This window comes from Microcebus murinus, chromosome X (genome assembly GCF_040939455.1).
Source record: "Microcebus murinus isolate Inina chromosome X, M.murinus_Inina_mat1.0, whole genome shotgun sequence".
In the NCBI taxonomy this organism is placed as follows: Eukaryota; Metazoa; Chordata; class Mammalia; order Primates; family Cheirogaleidae; genus Microcebus; species Microcebus murinus.
The window spans coordinates 51434411-51449010 of NC_134136.1; the positions used below are offsets into that span (position 1 = coordinate 51434411).

The 14600-nt window shown below is 35.9% G+C and overlaps 1 protein-coding gene across 4 annotated transcripts in view; it reads right to left on the reverse strand.

Annotated features, from left to right (window-relative positions):
- Positions 1–14600, reverse strand: part of TENM1 (teneurin transmembrane protein 1) — a 779956-nt gene that overhangs the window by 535117 nt on the left and 230239 nt on the right. For all 4 annotated transcript variants that reach the window (XM_012759551.3, XM_012759555.3, XM_020284904.2 and 1 more), the window contains one exon: positions 12540–12825. In XM_012759551.3, coding sequence (XP_012615005.1) covers positions 12540–12756 — 217 coding nt within the window. In that variant the 5' untranslated portion in view covers positions 12757–12825. The remainder of the gene's footprint in view (positions 1–12539; positions 12826–14600) is intronic.

Consider the following 14600-nt stretch of genomic DNA (forward strand, 5'->3'; position numbering starts at 1 on the left):
ATGTGCTTAGCAGTAAACACTGTCAAACTAAAAAATGGTAGAAATTTCTTGATGCTTTCAAAATCAGTGATCAACAAATACTAAACACTTCTTTTGGAAAATAGTAATCGCTGAGCTGAACTGTTGCGAAATTTAAAGGTATGTAGAATAAACAATTAGAATTGTTGTGTTAATATAGGGAGAGAAGAATCAACACACAAAACTATCATGAAAGCTTGGTGATAGGAATGAAATAGAATCAAATTTTATGTAATTTTTAGGGGATTAGGTTTAGTGTGGTCCTGCCTGAAAGGCACGTTCTCTGAAGGTCTTTGGCAGCCTTGTGATTCAATTTTAAGTGCTTTGAACTTTGGTTCCGAACCTGAGTAATAAAAACTGCTTAATTGTGTTCCTTTTATAGCTTCCATTTTTAAAGCTTTATTTAAGCAAAGGTGCAAGTGTTCCACCAAAAGTCTGTTTAGTTTGCTGAAAAGGCAACTTTCTAAAGGCACTCTTGTTGAATCTGGATGTCATGCAGGATTACAAATTACAAAAGACAGTTCTAAGTGCTATACATTTAATAAATTCACCTGTTCAGTAAATATTCCTGGAACATCTATTATGTACCAAATACTGTTCTAAGCTCTAAAATAAATTCCAGAAGTGTGGTGGCAGAAAGATGGCACAGCCAGCCCACTTGTATTTTTAAATCAAATTGATCAGATATGTTCCATGGTCCATTGGCCACATGCATTGGTCCTGCCAATCACAATTCAGGTTAGAAAGAACACACTGACTGATCATCTTGGCAGTGTGTTACAGTTAGGTTGCTTCAGAAATCAGCTTTATTGCCATCGATCCAAGAGGTAGTCTGAGGAAAACCATTGAAAAACACATAGCTTGCCAACCACTAACACTTCCCAAGCATACCAAGGGCTTAGAGTATTTGGGATGGGAAGCTATAGGAGAAATAGGAGCCTAAGTATCCATGTATGAATTTTAGATGCTGCTCCATACTCCTTCTCTTCTGTTTTGCCTCTCATTATAGACGAGTATGTCTTGCTTAGGAAAATGCCATCAATAGAAAAATATTAGAGAGCAATCCCATTACAAATTAATCTACCTCATTCACATATATATGTGTATATATATATATATATATAATATATATGTGTGTGTGTATCTGATTACTAAATATATAATATAAATATGTACAAATATATATAAAACATATAAAAATTCTGCATTTCTTGTGACCATCCCATTTATCAAAACCACAGATTATTTTTCCAATTAGTGGAGGCTATTTTGGACTGTATTTATTGATTAATTTGAGACACATTAGCATTCAGCCTAGTTATATGTCAATGTGATAATTTTTTAAGTGTTCTTGAAACTCTGAACTTGAACCATTAATGAGAAGACATAATTGGACTTCAGTAGTGAAGCCTTATAAATGTCTCAGTTGAAGCTTGAAAAATGAATCTTAGCTCAAACCTTTAAATTCTATGAAAGGTTTGGGTGTGTCCTTATTAATTTTTTTTTTTTTTTTTGCCTTTGAGCTCATTTCTAACTGCTTTCTTCCATGACATAAAAGACAGAAAGGGTCATTCACTCAAACAGACTCAAGAGTAATACAATTAAATACTTCATGTGTTACAAGAATGACTGGCACCAAAATAGCACTGCATATGGTTCAGTTTATACTGACGGGACAGCAGAATCCTCAGCTTTTGGTATAAAGGCTTCAAATGAGAATATTTCCAAGGTTTCAGAGGATTCAAGATTTATCTTCTGTCACCTCTAGACCCTTTCAGAATTATAATGAGATAGAATAGTGCTGAAAATAAATAGAACTTATTTGTATATGAAGCCAGTTCTGCATCACAGATGACCAAAAAAGCAAAATAACAGTTTTCTGACAGGAGGATTTCCTGACAGGACATGTTGGCATACCTCATAGTTATGCCTTTGCAGATATTTAAAACTGCTTTTGACTGTTCACATGAATATAAAGCTACATTTCAAAATACCAATTCTGCATCTTCCTCAAACCTTTGTAATAAAAGAGAATCAGCATGTAATTCAGATGTAGTTTCAATTGACCTTATGAACTAAAACCCTTCAAGATGCTGCAGAGGTTCCCTGTTATCTACTGAATCAAATCCATGCCTTTTCCCTTCAGTCTTTAGGTTAGAAGCTGTTCCTTCTATATTTCACCAACCTGCCTTTTTCATCATTCTTCAATAGTCTCTCTACTTCAGCCATGTTATCTATTGTGTTTGCCATTCAAATTATGTGACTTATCCCTATCTCTGTGCCTTTGTGTTAACTATGTAATAAACAAGCCCTAAAATGTTAGAAAGGAAAAAACAAAGCTTTTTTCCCCAGTCTTCACAATCCCAGGAATATGTCTTCCCTTTGATTCTGCCTGGCAGCTGAAGCAATTCAAAAGGAAGAACAAAATTATATATCCAAAAAAGGATAGTTGCTTTGTTTCCCAGGGGACAGTCATCTATGTGACACTTAGTCAGGGAGCCAGTCTTTTCTTTCTGAAATTATGTAGATACTGAAAAGAAAAACACAATTCCACTAAGTAAAGAGTTATTTAAGAGAACACCAGAATAATCCCCCATATTATGGTGTATTTTTTAATCTAGATTTAGGAAGAAGCATTAAAGGGTCAAACACAGCATTAAACAAAGTATGCTCAGGGAGAGAGCAGAAATGGAATAAGTGTGTAAAGGAAAGACTTATTTTCAGACTAAGAGCAAAAAGCAATGTAAGCCTCAGAAGCAGCAAGTCAAAAGAATTGAGAAACTGACCCAGCTATTCCTAGATAAAGAATGTCCAACAATAGACTTGATGGTAAAAGGTAAAATCACACTTGTGTAATATGTATGTAATTAGCTGTAGTTGCATATTGTTTCATAGATTTAAGAATGTATGTAGAGAATTATTTCAATCAAATTTAGCCCTACTAGGTGACTCCTACCATTTGATAATAAATTAGTACTTAGGAAGTGATGGATTGTCACTGACTGGGGTTATCTATACTCCTAGCTAACTGATAAAGAGGAAAGGGGGAATTTTACAGAAATGATGACCTTCAAAAAGATGCTTGAAGGTACAACTTCTACATTGTACCACTATAAATATCTCTCCTCCATTTCTCCACTAATCTGGCTTCTTTTCCTTTACCAGCTCCTTTTCCTTCTCCAATACTGGGTTCCAAACTTATCTGTACAACATATATATTTGCATCCATCAGCAGAACTTCAAAATATAATCTGTATATAGGGGTGCATTGTAAACATGTTTATATAAGGAAATATTACATCCCTTGTTAGAAACAAAATCCAGACTGTGGATCTGGCACTAGGTGGAAAACTTTCTAGTTGATGATGATAATAGTAAATCAAAGTGACGTAAAGCCAAGAGAAGGTGAAATTTAGGGGCATAGTTTACTGCCTGCTGGCCTCCCAACCCCACACTCCTGAAGCTTCCCTTTTTCTGCTAAATATTGGAGAGGATCTATGTTGCATTAACTAAGGGGAGTGAAATTCTCTTAGCAGAGAATCTTAACCCATGACCCATGGATGCAGAAAGTCTTCAAGGGCTTTCTGAACCACACAATATTTATGACAAATATTGTGATATATGGATTTTTTTCTGAAAAAGAGTCCTCCCTGTTGTGAAGAGAACTAATACTCTAGGCATTGGGTGACATAGAATGATTTCAATAATAATAGTATAATATGATTTGTGTTTTACAAAGATCACTGTTAACAATATGAAGGAGAGTCTAGAGTTCCCCTTTCATTAGAAGAAGAAATTAACACATAAAGTATATATTCTATCTTCCTTAAATCTGTTATACAGAGTGACTTCCTCAAAATATAGGCTTTCTAAGTTTAGTTTTACACTCAATACTGTTTGGAAAACATTTTTTTCCAAATTAGAATGAATATTTAAAGCTCATAGCACAGTGTGGACATCATCTACTAGGGATGGACCTAATAATGTGGTGGGAAGAATATAGACTTTAGTCAGAGAGCCATGGATTTATATCTCAGCTCTGCTACTTATTCAAGCTGTGTGACTCTGTAAAATAGGAGTGATGATAATTATTTCTATATCATAGAGTTATAATAAGGACTAAATAAAAAATATATGCAAACCCACTTAGCAGAGTATTTGACACATAGTGGTCAACAATATTTACTGTCATTAATGTTCCCACATCTCCATCTTAAGTCCTGCCTTCTCTGACCTCAAGATATGTTTGTACAACTCCCTCGTGGCCTAGTCAAAAACCTGTCTCACCACATATCTCAAGCCTTTGAGTTGATCCACACTTTCAGCGGATAATCTTGTCTCTTCTTTATTCAAGAAAATTTAGACATCAAAACATGAACTACTTTAACTTCTTGTCACTCCATTTCAGAACTTACTTCCTGCCTTAGAGAGATGCAGTGAAGGGTCCTCTTTCAAACTCTTTCTTTCTAAATGAGATCCAGAAACATTATCCAACAGAGTCTTATATCAATAATTACATTCACTGGCATACACTCTTCAAATCCTTATGATTTGGTGTCTCTCTCTAACATCACTGAAACTGTTTAAGGCAATGAAACCCAATCTTGGATGCCCATTTGAATCCTTGAAAAGATTTTTGAAATGCCTGGGTCCCATCCCTGGAAATTTTAATTTAATTGGTCTTGGGAGCAGTCTTGGCACTGGGATTTGTAAACCTCCTTAGATTATTTTAATGTCCCATCAAGATGGACAATCTCTGCTCTAATATCAGCAAGGACCTTCTAAACTGCCTGTTTTACTGCCTTTTGCCAATTTCTATTCTACTTGTTACTTCTGAAGTATTTGATAATATTAGTCACATCTCTCTGCTGGAAAGTATTCTCTCTCCCATGGTTTATGTGATACTCCTTCATTTTGGGTCTTCTCTGACATCTCAAGACCATTTCTTTTCTTCTGCCCACTATATATATATATATATATTTTTTTGAGACAGAGTCTCACTTTGTTGCCCAGGCTAGAGTGAGTGCCGTGGCATCAGCCTAGCTCACAGCAACCTCAAACTCCTGGGCTCAAGTGATCCTCCTGCCTCAGCCTCCCGAGAAGCTGGGACTACAGGCATGCGCCACCATGCCCGGCTAATTTTTTCTATATATATTAGTTGGCCAATTAATTTCTTTCTATTTATAGTAGAGACGGGGTCTCGCTCTTGCTCAGGCTGGTTTCGAACTCCTGACCTCGAGCAATCCGCCCGCCTCGGCCTCCCAGAGTGCTAGGATTACAGGCGTGAGCCACTGCGCCGGCTGTGCCCACTATTTTAAATCCAGTCCTTCTCAGGATATCATGCTTGGCTCTCTTTATTTCTGACTGTACATATTCTCACTGGATGATCTCTTCTACTCCCACAGTTTCAAGAACCACTTATTTTCATTTCTGTGAAAAATGACATTGGAATTGTAATAGAGATTGCCTTAAATCTATAGATTACTTTTGGGGACATGGACATTTTAACAATATTAAATGACTCCAAAGACACACATAAACATAGACAAAGACACACAGATACACACGGACACACACATAAACACACATGGACACAGACACACAGATATACACACACTTCTTGAAATTTGAGATCTGAATTTAGAGCTGTCCATCTGTCCATAGTAGTTATGGCATTGGGTTAAAATGTCAGACTGGCTGAGTTCCAATCCCAGTTCTATTATTTACTACTTCTGTAATTTTGGGCAAGTTATTTAGCCTCTCTGTACTTCACTTTATTCGCTGTAAAATGGGTATAATATTGATCCTAACTTCATAGCATTATTGGGAAGACTAAATAACATAATCTTTCTAATAAATGGTGCTTAATAAATGTCAGGTATTCCTATCATAATCATTTTCATCATTCCCCAAGTAGAGTACATGGTTCTAGCTTCTAAACCCCCAAAGTACTTTATATATATGCCACATTATAATACCAATTATATTGTATCATTATTGCTGATTTATATCTATGTTCCCAACTGTACTATGAATTCATTGAGGGCAAAGACTGCTGCTTATTCACCTATATATCTTCAGACTTTTATACAGAACTTGGCACAGATAAGCAGACCACAGATTGGAAACACGCTACATCTTTTGTCAACTCTAATTGATTGACAATGCTTGCATGGAATGCTGTGTTGAAAAGGATGTGAGGCTGCAGTTGGGCTCAACAGGAAAGAGCATTATGATTAATTAGGGATGTCTGCCCTGGGACAGTTAGAGGGAGCAGTTGTACAAGTGTCATAGACATTCCATTCTAGTTTTAGATGCTGTGTAAGTAAATGTTTATAGAATAAATTTTCATGAGCAAATGCTACTTACTAGTTGAAAGACATGAGCCAATTGGAGTTGTTTCTAAATAACTTGGTTAATTTTCTCTTAGAATCTAAGTTCTTTCAGAACAGTCATTCTAGATTTTTATGCTAAAAATTTATGACAACTAGAAGCATAACATGCTCACAGCAGAAAATTCATTACATGTGATCAGATGCTGCTGAAATTTTTGTTTTATAGGTCTTGTTACATTAATATTACACCTACCATCTGTGATCTTTACCACGTAAATACAGATCCTGAGATTAAGAGTTCTTTTAAGATTTCTGTAGGAACTGTTATCCAAATTGTCTAGATATAAGCAAGCAATAGTTTAAACAACTGCTAAGTGCTTGAAATAAGAATAGAGAAATGTGCTTTTCAAATTTGGGCATCTGTCTACTCATTGAACCCAGAGGTGGCAGTACTGCTTAAGCAGCTTCTGCCGTGGGATGAAGTGGTTATCAACCTGGGGCAAAAAGTGGGAAAGTAATAGTCACTAGGGTCTCCACATATTTCATGATAAACTTCATTCAACTTCATTCACAGTACCTGACACATAGCTGAAATTAAAGGAAATCTGATGCATAAAAGGATAAATGAACAAATGAATGGATGGAGGGATGGATAGATGTTCGATAAGCTTTGCTTCCATGTTATCTTGGCTAATACAAATTGGCAGTTTTAAATTTTTTCCACCAGATGGCGATAATGTGAGATATAGGTTAATGCTTAAGAGGAAAACAATCAACCTGCCAACCAAACAAAAACCATACTATAGGAGGAAAAGAAGCCTCAAGAGAGCAGATTAAGATGGGAGAAATGAAATGTTTATGTCAGCTGTAGTATCTTAGGAGTCTATGATCTTCTGGGATTTGTAACAGGTCCTGACTATAACTCCTTTTTATTCATGGGTGACTTTTCATTCATAATTACTTTGCAGTGAAATGACTATATTCAAAACTAATCTTAACTATATAAAAATTATAAGGCAACTTTCATACCCTTAATTTATATATCCATACATTTATATTTTTATTTGTTTTATACTAATTTCTTAGTTAATTGATGCCTCCCTTGGAAGTGAGGCTGCTTGGGAACAACTGCTAACCTGTGTGCCTCCAGGAAATCTACCCCTGCTATTCAACCTGCCAAAAATCAAATAAAATAAGCCTGCCTAGGGCTCATTCATCCTGTTAGCAAAGAATTGTGAATAATATTAGATTAGTGTTCATCCTTTAATTCAAAAGCTTTTGGAAAATAAGAAAATCAGTTTTAGAATCCAACACTCCATGTATATGTGTGTGTGGGGTGCTGCTTTCTTGGCAAAAATAAAGATGATGATATGAATATGCTTTCAGATGGGATAGAGTACTTCCTCTCATTATTATTTCTCCCAAACTAGCCCTGAATTGGATAAAACATTAACTTCGCTAAAAAGTAGAAAGAAAAAAAAAAACAGACACAGGAATATTTTATGATAAATTATATAGCACATCATCTGCCCTTTTCTAATGATAATCAAAATGGAAAAGCATTTAACCTCCTTGTAAACCTTTGGTAACTGGAACATAAAGAGGCTGGCAAGGTTGCTGAGAAAGGAAATGAAGGGAAACTAACATCTTTTTAATTCCTAAACATTTTCACACTCTTGATGGCAATCAATCCTTATCACAACCTCCTTATGTGGGTATGGGAGGCAGCATAGTATAGTGAAGAATGGGGCTTTCAAGCTATAGACTTGATTTCTAATCCTAACTCTCACCATTTCTTAGCTGTGAAACCTCTGGCAAGTTATTCGTCTCTCAGCCTCAGTTATGTCATCTGTAAAATAGGGAGAATACCTCTTGCCACATAAGATGTTTATGAGGAGCAAATGTAAAGCACCTAGCAGAGTCCTAGAATGGAGTAGGTACAACTCAATATGATGATGATGATGTAGTTAATTTTGCAAATGAGAAAACAGGCTCAGAGTTGAAGTGTCTTGCTAAAGGTGGCACAGCTAGTAAACTTGAAAGACATCTAAGCACAGTGCCAGGGACTATAGCAGTTGCCCAAATCAACATTTTGTTTGTTTTCTTCCTTCCAAACCCAAAACTTAATTATTTTCTGAGACCCTTATTCCTTGAAAATAATGAGTTAGGGTAAATTTTAGCTATGTCGATGCACGATGTAATCACTAACATATATTTGTGAAAATTAAAAACGTTTTCTCTGAGTCACAGGTAGTAATACATGGAATAAAACAACAGAAGATTCCAGACTCACAAAAAAGATGAAGATTGGGTCTACCATTTTGCCTAACATAAGACAATTTATTTCTCCTCCTAAAGGGTACATATTTTCCCTCCTAGGTGTCTCTATAGATCAGCGAGTCAGTGGCAGATGAGATCCCATTTCCAGACTTTTATCTCCCGGACCTTTATATTAATACTTTAGTGTATATAAGTCAATGCACTGAAGGATAGTGCTGGCTAAAAATATAAATATATTCAAAATGTGTTTATGTAAGTTCATGGATGATAGATTTAGGTTTTTGTCCTTGGCCTTGTTCTAGTCTCAACCTTATGCATTGTCTTTGGATAATCTCATCCATCCCCAGGCATCTCCTACTCCAAGACACTGATGATCTCAAATCTACTTATATCGACAGCCCAGATCTGTCCTGAATCCTAGACACACATTTTCAACTGCCTGATGTCACATAGCATCTTAAACTTAACATGTCCAAAAGGAAACTCATCTTTTCCCTTTCAAACTTGCTCCTCCTACTATGTTCTTTCTTTTGGTAAATGAATCACCATCTTCTCAGTTTCCCAAATGTAAAACTTTAAATCATCCTTGATTCTGTTATTTTTTTCAGTCTTAAATGGCCATTAATTATCAAGTCTTATCACTTTGACCACACCTATATCTCTTGAATGTGTTTCTTCACCTCCATAGCCATTGTTTAGCCTCCATTGCCATTCTCAGCTTTGGCCCAATTCAGTGGCCTCACAGATTTTCTCTCTGCAACCTGTTATTCCCAATTGCAATCAATCTTCTACACTGCCATCTATACTTCTACAATTCAAATGCATACTTCTCATCCTAAAAATTAAAATTCATCATGAAATTCTCCAGCAATCGAAAGGTTTTTTTTTTTTCTTTAAAGGGGCAAAAGCACCTAAATTGAGCATGCAAGATTTCATAATCTGGTTACAACATATTTTGCTCTACTCATATTGAATGTTTCACTGTTCCAGGTCTCTTTCATAGCTTTGTACTTTCCACCTGCAAATCTAGTCTCTTGGAATGTTCTGTTAAACTCTTATTTACATGGATCCTGATTTCCCTGAAGAAGTTAGTTGTTTTATCTGGCATACTTCCACAGTACTTTATTTATCAGTCAAAGCACTTAATACATTTAATTACAGTAATAAGTTTTGAATTTCTATTTTCTCCACCATATTATGAGTTTCTCATAAGCAGTCATCTCCCTCCCCTGCATTGGCCTCAAAGCCTGACACATATTAAGTACTAAATAAAAGGTTATTGAGTAAAAATAGTTTATTGAGAGGAATTAGGGGCTGGGCAGGGGCTCATGCTTGTAATCTCTTAGCACTCTGGGAGGCTGAGGCGGGAGGATCATTTGTGCTCAGGAGTTTGAGACCAGTCTCAGTGAGAGTGATACCCCCTCTCTACCAAAAATAGAAAAAAATTAGCCAGGCATGGTGGCATGAGCCTGTAGTCCCAGCTACTCAGGAAGCTGAGGCAGAAGGATCATTTGAGCCCAGGGGTTTGTATCTCAAATTCCTTTTGATCACTTTCACAGAGACAGAAATCTAAGGCTGGGAAGCTTTTCATATTGACTCAGCATAAAATTGCTTATACTTTTAGAACTACCACCAGACTGCATTCTTATTTGAACTCACAACATACTAGGTCAACCATCTACACCCTAAATCCCAGAACCTACAAATCACAATTGTAAATTAATCTTCTGTAAGGACAAACTTACAGATAAATATTTTAATGGGAACCACACATTTCTTAAAGCCAAAAAAATCTCCATAGGAAAACATTTCCCAATTGTCAAGCAGTAGAAGAAAATTATTTTAGAGCAAATTTATATGATCTTAACTAAAAAATATGGAAGATTAGAATGAATTACTTTTCAAGTAATTACTTTTCAAGAGATACAAGATTTTTAAAAATTATGTTGAGATAAAAATGAGTAATATAGTTAATATCATAAACATTTAATGTATATTTAAATGTTAGTATAAATATATTAAATCTTTGGCTCAATTTAAAGTTTTTTAAATGTAATATTCGAGTACTAATTAGAATACAGTTTTCACTTGTAGTAACTGCATTTGATATGGTAATATTTAAAAAGCAGTTTTCAATGCATGCTAAGCACTTGCATTTCAGGTGATAGCAACTAATCCTTAAATAAAAACCTATAAAGCAATACTATATGCAAAGTTTTGTAGGAAAATAGAGATCAATAAAGAAATCATGATCCCCATCTTTATTGAGAGCACAATCTAGGAGGATATACACAACCATAATAGGAGGTAGAAATGGGTTCAAATAAAGTATCCTTGACGTTCATGGAGGAAAAGATTACCTACACAATGGGGGTAGTAATGGTATTGGGGTGAGAAGGCAGCAAAGGTTCAGTGGCAAAAGATGCTTGTAAGCTTGGCCTTGAAAAATGGTTGAGTAGGTTAAGGGAGATAGCAGGGAAGGATATTCCAAGAAAGAGGTAGAGGTAACAATACAGAAAAGGGACTGAAGACAGATCAGGTGAGATCCAGGGAAACACATTAGAAAATAAAAAACAGTCTAGGTGAGATATAATGAGAGTAATGAGAATTAAAATGGAGAGAAGAAGATGGATTTGAGAGATGTAGAAATCAACTCTGCTGGATGAGGCAACTGATTACATACAGAGAGTACATGTGGTTGACTAGGAAAATGGGGGCATTACTAACAGATGTCAGTGATACAAGGAAGATAAATGGGATGAGGGGGTTAAAATGATTGTTTCCACTTTAGATAGACTGCTTTAGAGTTGCCAGTGTGTTATTCATTTGGAAATGTTCAGCAGGTAACTGAAAATTTAGGACTAGTGTTGAGGAAGGAGGTTAGAGTTGAAGATAAATATTTGGAAGTCACCCATATAGACGTGATCATTGAAGCCATCTGAGAAAAAGAGCTTTCAGAAGGATGGAGCAGTGATCTTCAAACTTGAGCAGAAATTAGAGTCCCCTGGAGGGCCTTTGTAAATCACATATTGCTGGGTCCCACCCTCAGGGTTTCTGACTCAGTAGGTCTAGGTTGGGGCTTGATAATTTGCATTTTTAAGAAGTTCCCAGATTATGCTGATGCTGCTGGTCCAAGGTCCACACTTCGAGAATCATTGATCTAGATAACCAAATTTATTATTTTTTTAATCTCAGTATTGACCTAGTCATAAAAAATAACTTGTGCCAATGTCAACATCTTTTTTCTATGTAGTTAAAATAGTGCCTAATACTGCTTATCTATCAGTTAAAAAGAAATAGAGAATTATATTTCTATCTATCTTTTTCTAATTTGTTAGAAATTGTCTTGTCAATCCATAATTGAGAAACCAAGGCTATTCAGAGAATATGCTCCAAAATATGGCTGTGGTAGGAAGGGTTCCAAAAAATTCTTACTTTTCCTTCAGACTATGCTGCACAGGTTTCTGCATTCTGGTGACAGACTTTCTGGACCCTTGTCTGGTGGTCTCCATTAACCTGCTAGCTTTGTCAGCAGTCAAATATTTATTTGAGACTTTTGTCCTATATATGCAATGGCTTGAAAAGCACTTAGCTGTTTACTTTTCTTCTTACTTTAAATTATTTATCCTTCAGTCTGTAAATGGCTATTTGTAGGATTAGACAAATTTTGAATGCTCTGATAAGAGGATTGTTGCATCCAAATTCATACATAATCTGTAAAAAGCACATGTAACCTACAACCTCAGCTGGGTTGGCATATGAAACAGATTCCCTGAGCATATGTAAGCAGTGCAATTTATTAACCAGTTAACATCAGCAAATTTATTTTTGAAACATAAGTTTATGCACACTAAGCATTCTCTAATGAGAAATAATATTAGTTGTAAAAATCCAATAAAAATATACCTTGAGTAGTTTTCTCTACTTCTTTCCTCTTTCTGCTCTGGCTGTTGTAATTCATCCTCAGCTCTTGGTTATACTCATGCAGAGTTTCCCTGGAGTTGTATGACTGTCTTGGTTTTCTTCCATCTTCACTCTCATCAGAAGAACTGGTATAAGCTAGATCCATTTCATGCTTGACTTTTGACAGAGGCTGGTAGGGTTTGCAGTCTGTTTGTTCCATCTCTGATTAAGCAAGCTCAGTTTCATGAAAAACAAAAAAGGATGAGGAAGTCCTTTAAAGCAAGCAGTCCTGGAAAAGAGAAGGAAAAACACAAGCCTTCTTAGATTTGTCCTTTTGTGAGGAAATGCATCTATCTGGCAGATTCACAATTGGTCCTGATAATACTATCAAAGGAGTGAAGTAAAAGACAAACTAGATGACATGAAGCTAGCCGGAGGCAATAATAACACTCTGTGTTACATGCATTCATTGTCAAGCATTTAGGATTAAGCTGGAGGTTACAGCATCAGAAAATATTCAAGGTAAAAGAGAGACAGCCTTCAAAAATATTTGTATTGTGATGCAAATAGAGGACAATGTTGTTCTATGGTGAGTGTGTTTTTAATGTTAAAATCAGCGGTTAGATTAAAAAACATTATTGGATTTGAAAGTGGTGAGGAGTACAAAGATTAACCCAGTACATTCCACATTTGAAATGAAAACTGGTAAGAGAGCTACATTCAGAAAGAACACATTCTTGCCGCTGGTTTAATATTACATTTAAGACAGGGGCTCTGAGGAAGTGAAGGATTCTGAGTGAGAGAGCTCATGAAATAAAGTGTCCTTGAGGGGGACTGAGCTCTTTGTGTTCATATTGTGGCTTTTGAGCCTCAGGCCTGCAGAGCATTTTTAATGAGTTAGGTGGTGGTAAATTTTTTCCTTCATAGTACCGAGAGGATGTAAACAACACTTCTGGTGAGTATACTGGTATAGAACAGCAGGACCTAAATCGGTTTTAGAAATGGCAATTTTAAACTTCATGATAAATCACTGAAAGAACCCCCTGTCCCCACAGAATGCTGAGCTAGGAGCCACTGAAGCTCTTAGGGCCAGTAGAGGCATTAACTGCTCTACTTAGCACGAAGAGGTTTGAGAAGATCAAGTGCCATCTGAGATGTCAAAGTCCTCTGTAAAGTTAAAAGCCTTGTAAAAATGTTCTTATTTTCATTCTTCACATTATTTTATCATCACTATTTCCATCCACTGCTGCAACTTTGCAACTTGGTCCTTTCATACAATATTTAAAAACCTAGTTTGGAACCAAGTAACTTTACGATTTTATTTTGCAGTGAAATTGACTCCTCATTTTTCTTCAGCTCTTCAGCATATGCATTTTCAAAGAAATCTATAGACATCTAAATGGTCGCTCCTCTATCATGTAAACTCTCACTTTTGGAATTCCTTTTGCATTTATGGCAAGCATATAGAATGTAGAAATCACTCAATAAAGGCTTATAGATTCACTGATATATATTAAATGGTACATACTGCTTTATAGTATGAACAAAGTTGTACAAGTTGGGGTCTTCTTTTCCTAAAATGTTAATAAGGTCTTTAAAGGAAGGATTTGAGTCTTATTCCTCGTTATATTCCCCCCACCACTTAGCACTACTCTAGGAAAACAGAGTAGAAACTATTTAGCTCCTGAAACTATAAATCCTATAAATGGTCTATGGAGACACCTAGTTTGGTTTGAATTAATATCAGAGATGAGCATGTTTGGAGAGAAATCAGATAAAATGCTATAAATGAATATATACTGATGATTCAACAACAATCTAATGTTTGGCTTCATATACTGTCTATATACTCATAACTTCCCAATTTATAGCTCCAGCATAGGTTTCTCCCCTGAGCCACAGACTTGAATATCCAACTCCCTACTCAACATCTTTATCTCGTTATCTAAAAGGTGTTTAAAACTTTGTATGTTCAAAACTGAGCTCCTAATTCCCACCCCTTCCCAGACCTGCTACTCTCATAATCTTCTCCATTTTCATAGATGGCCACCTGATTCTTCTTTT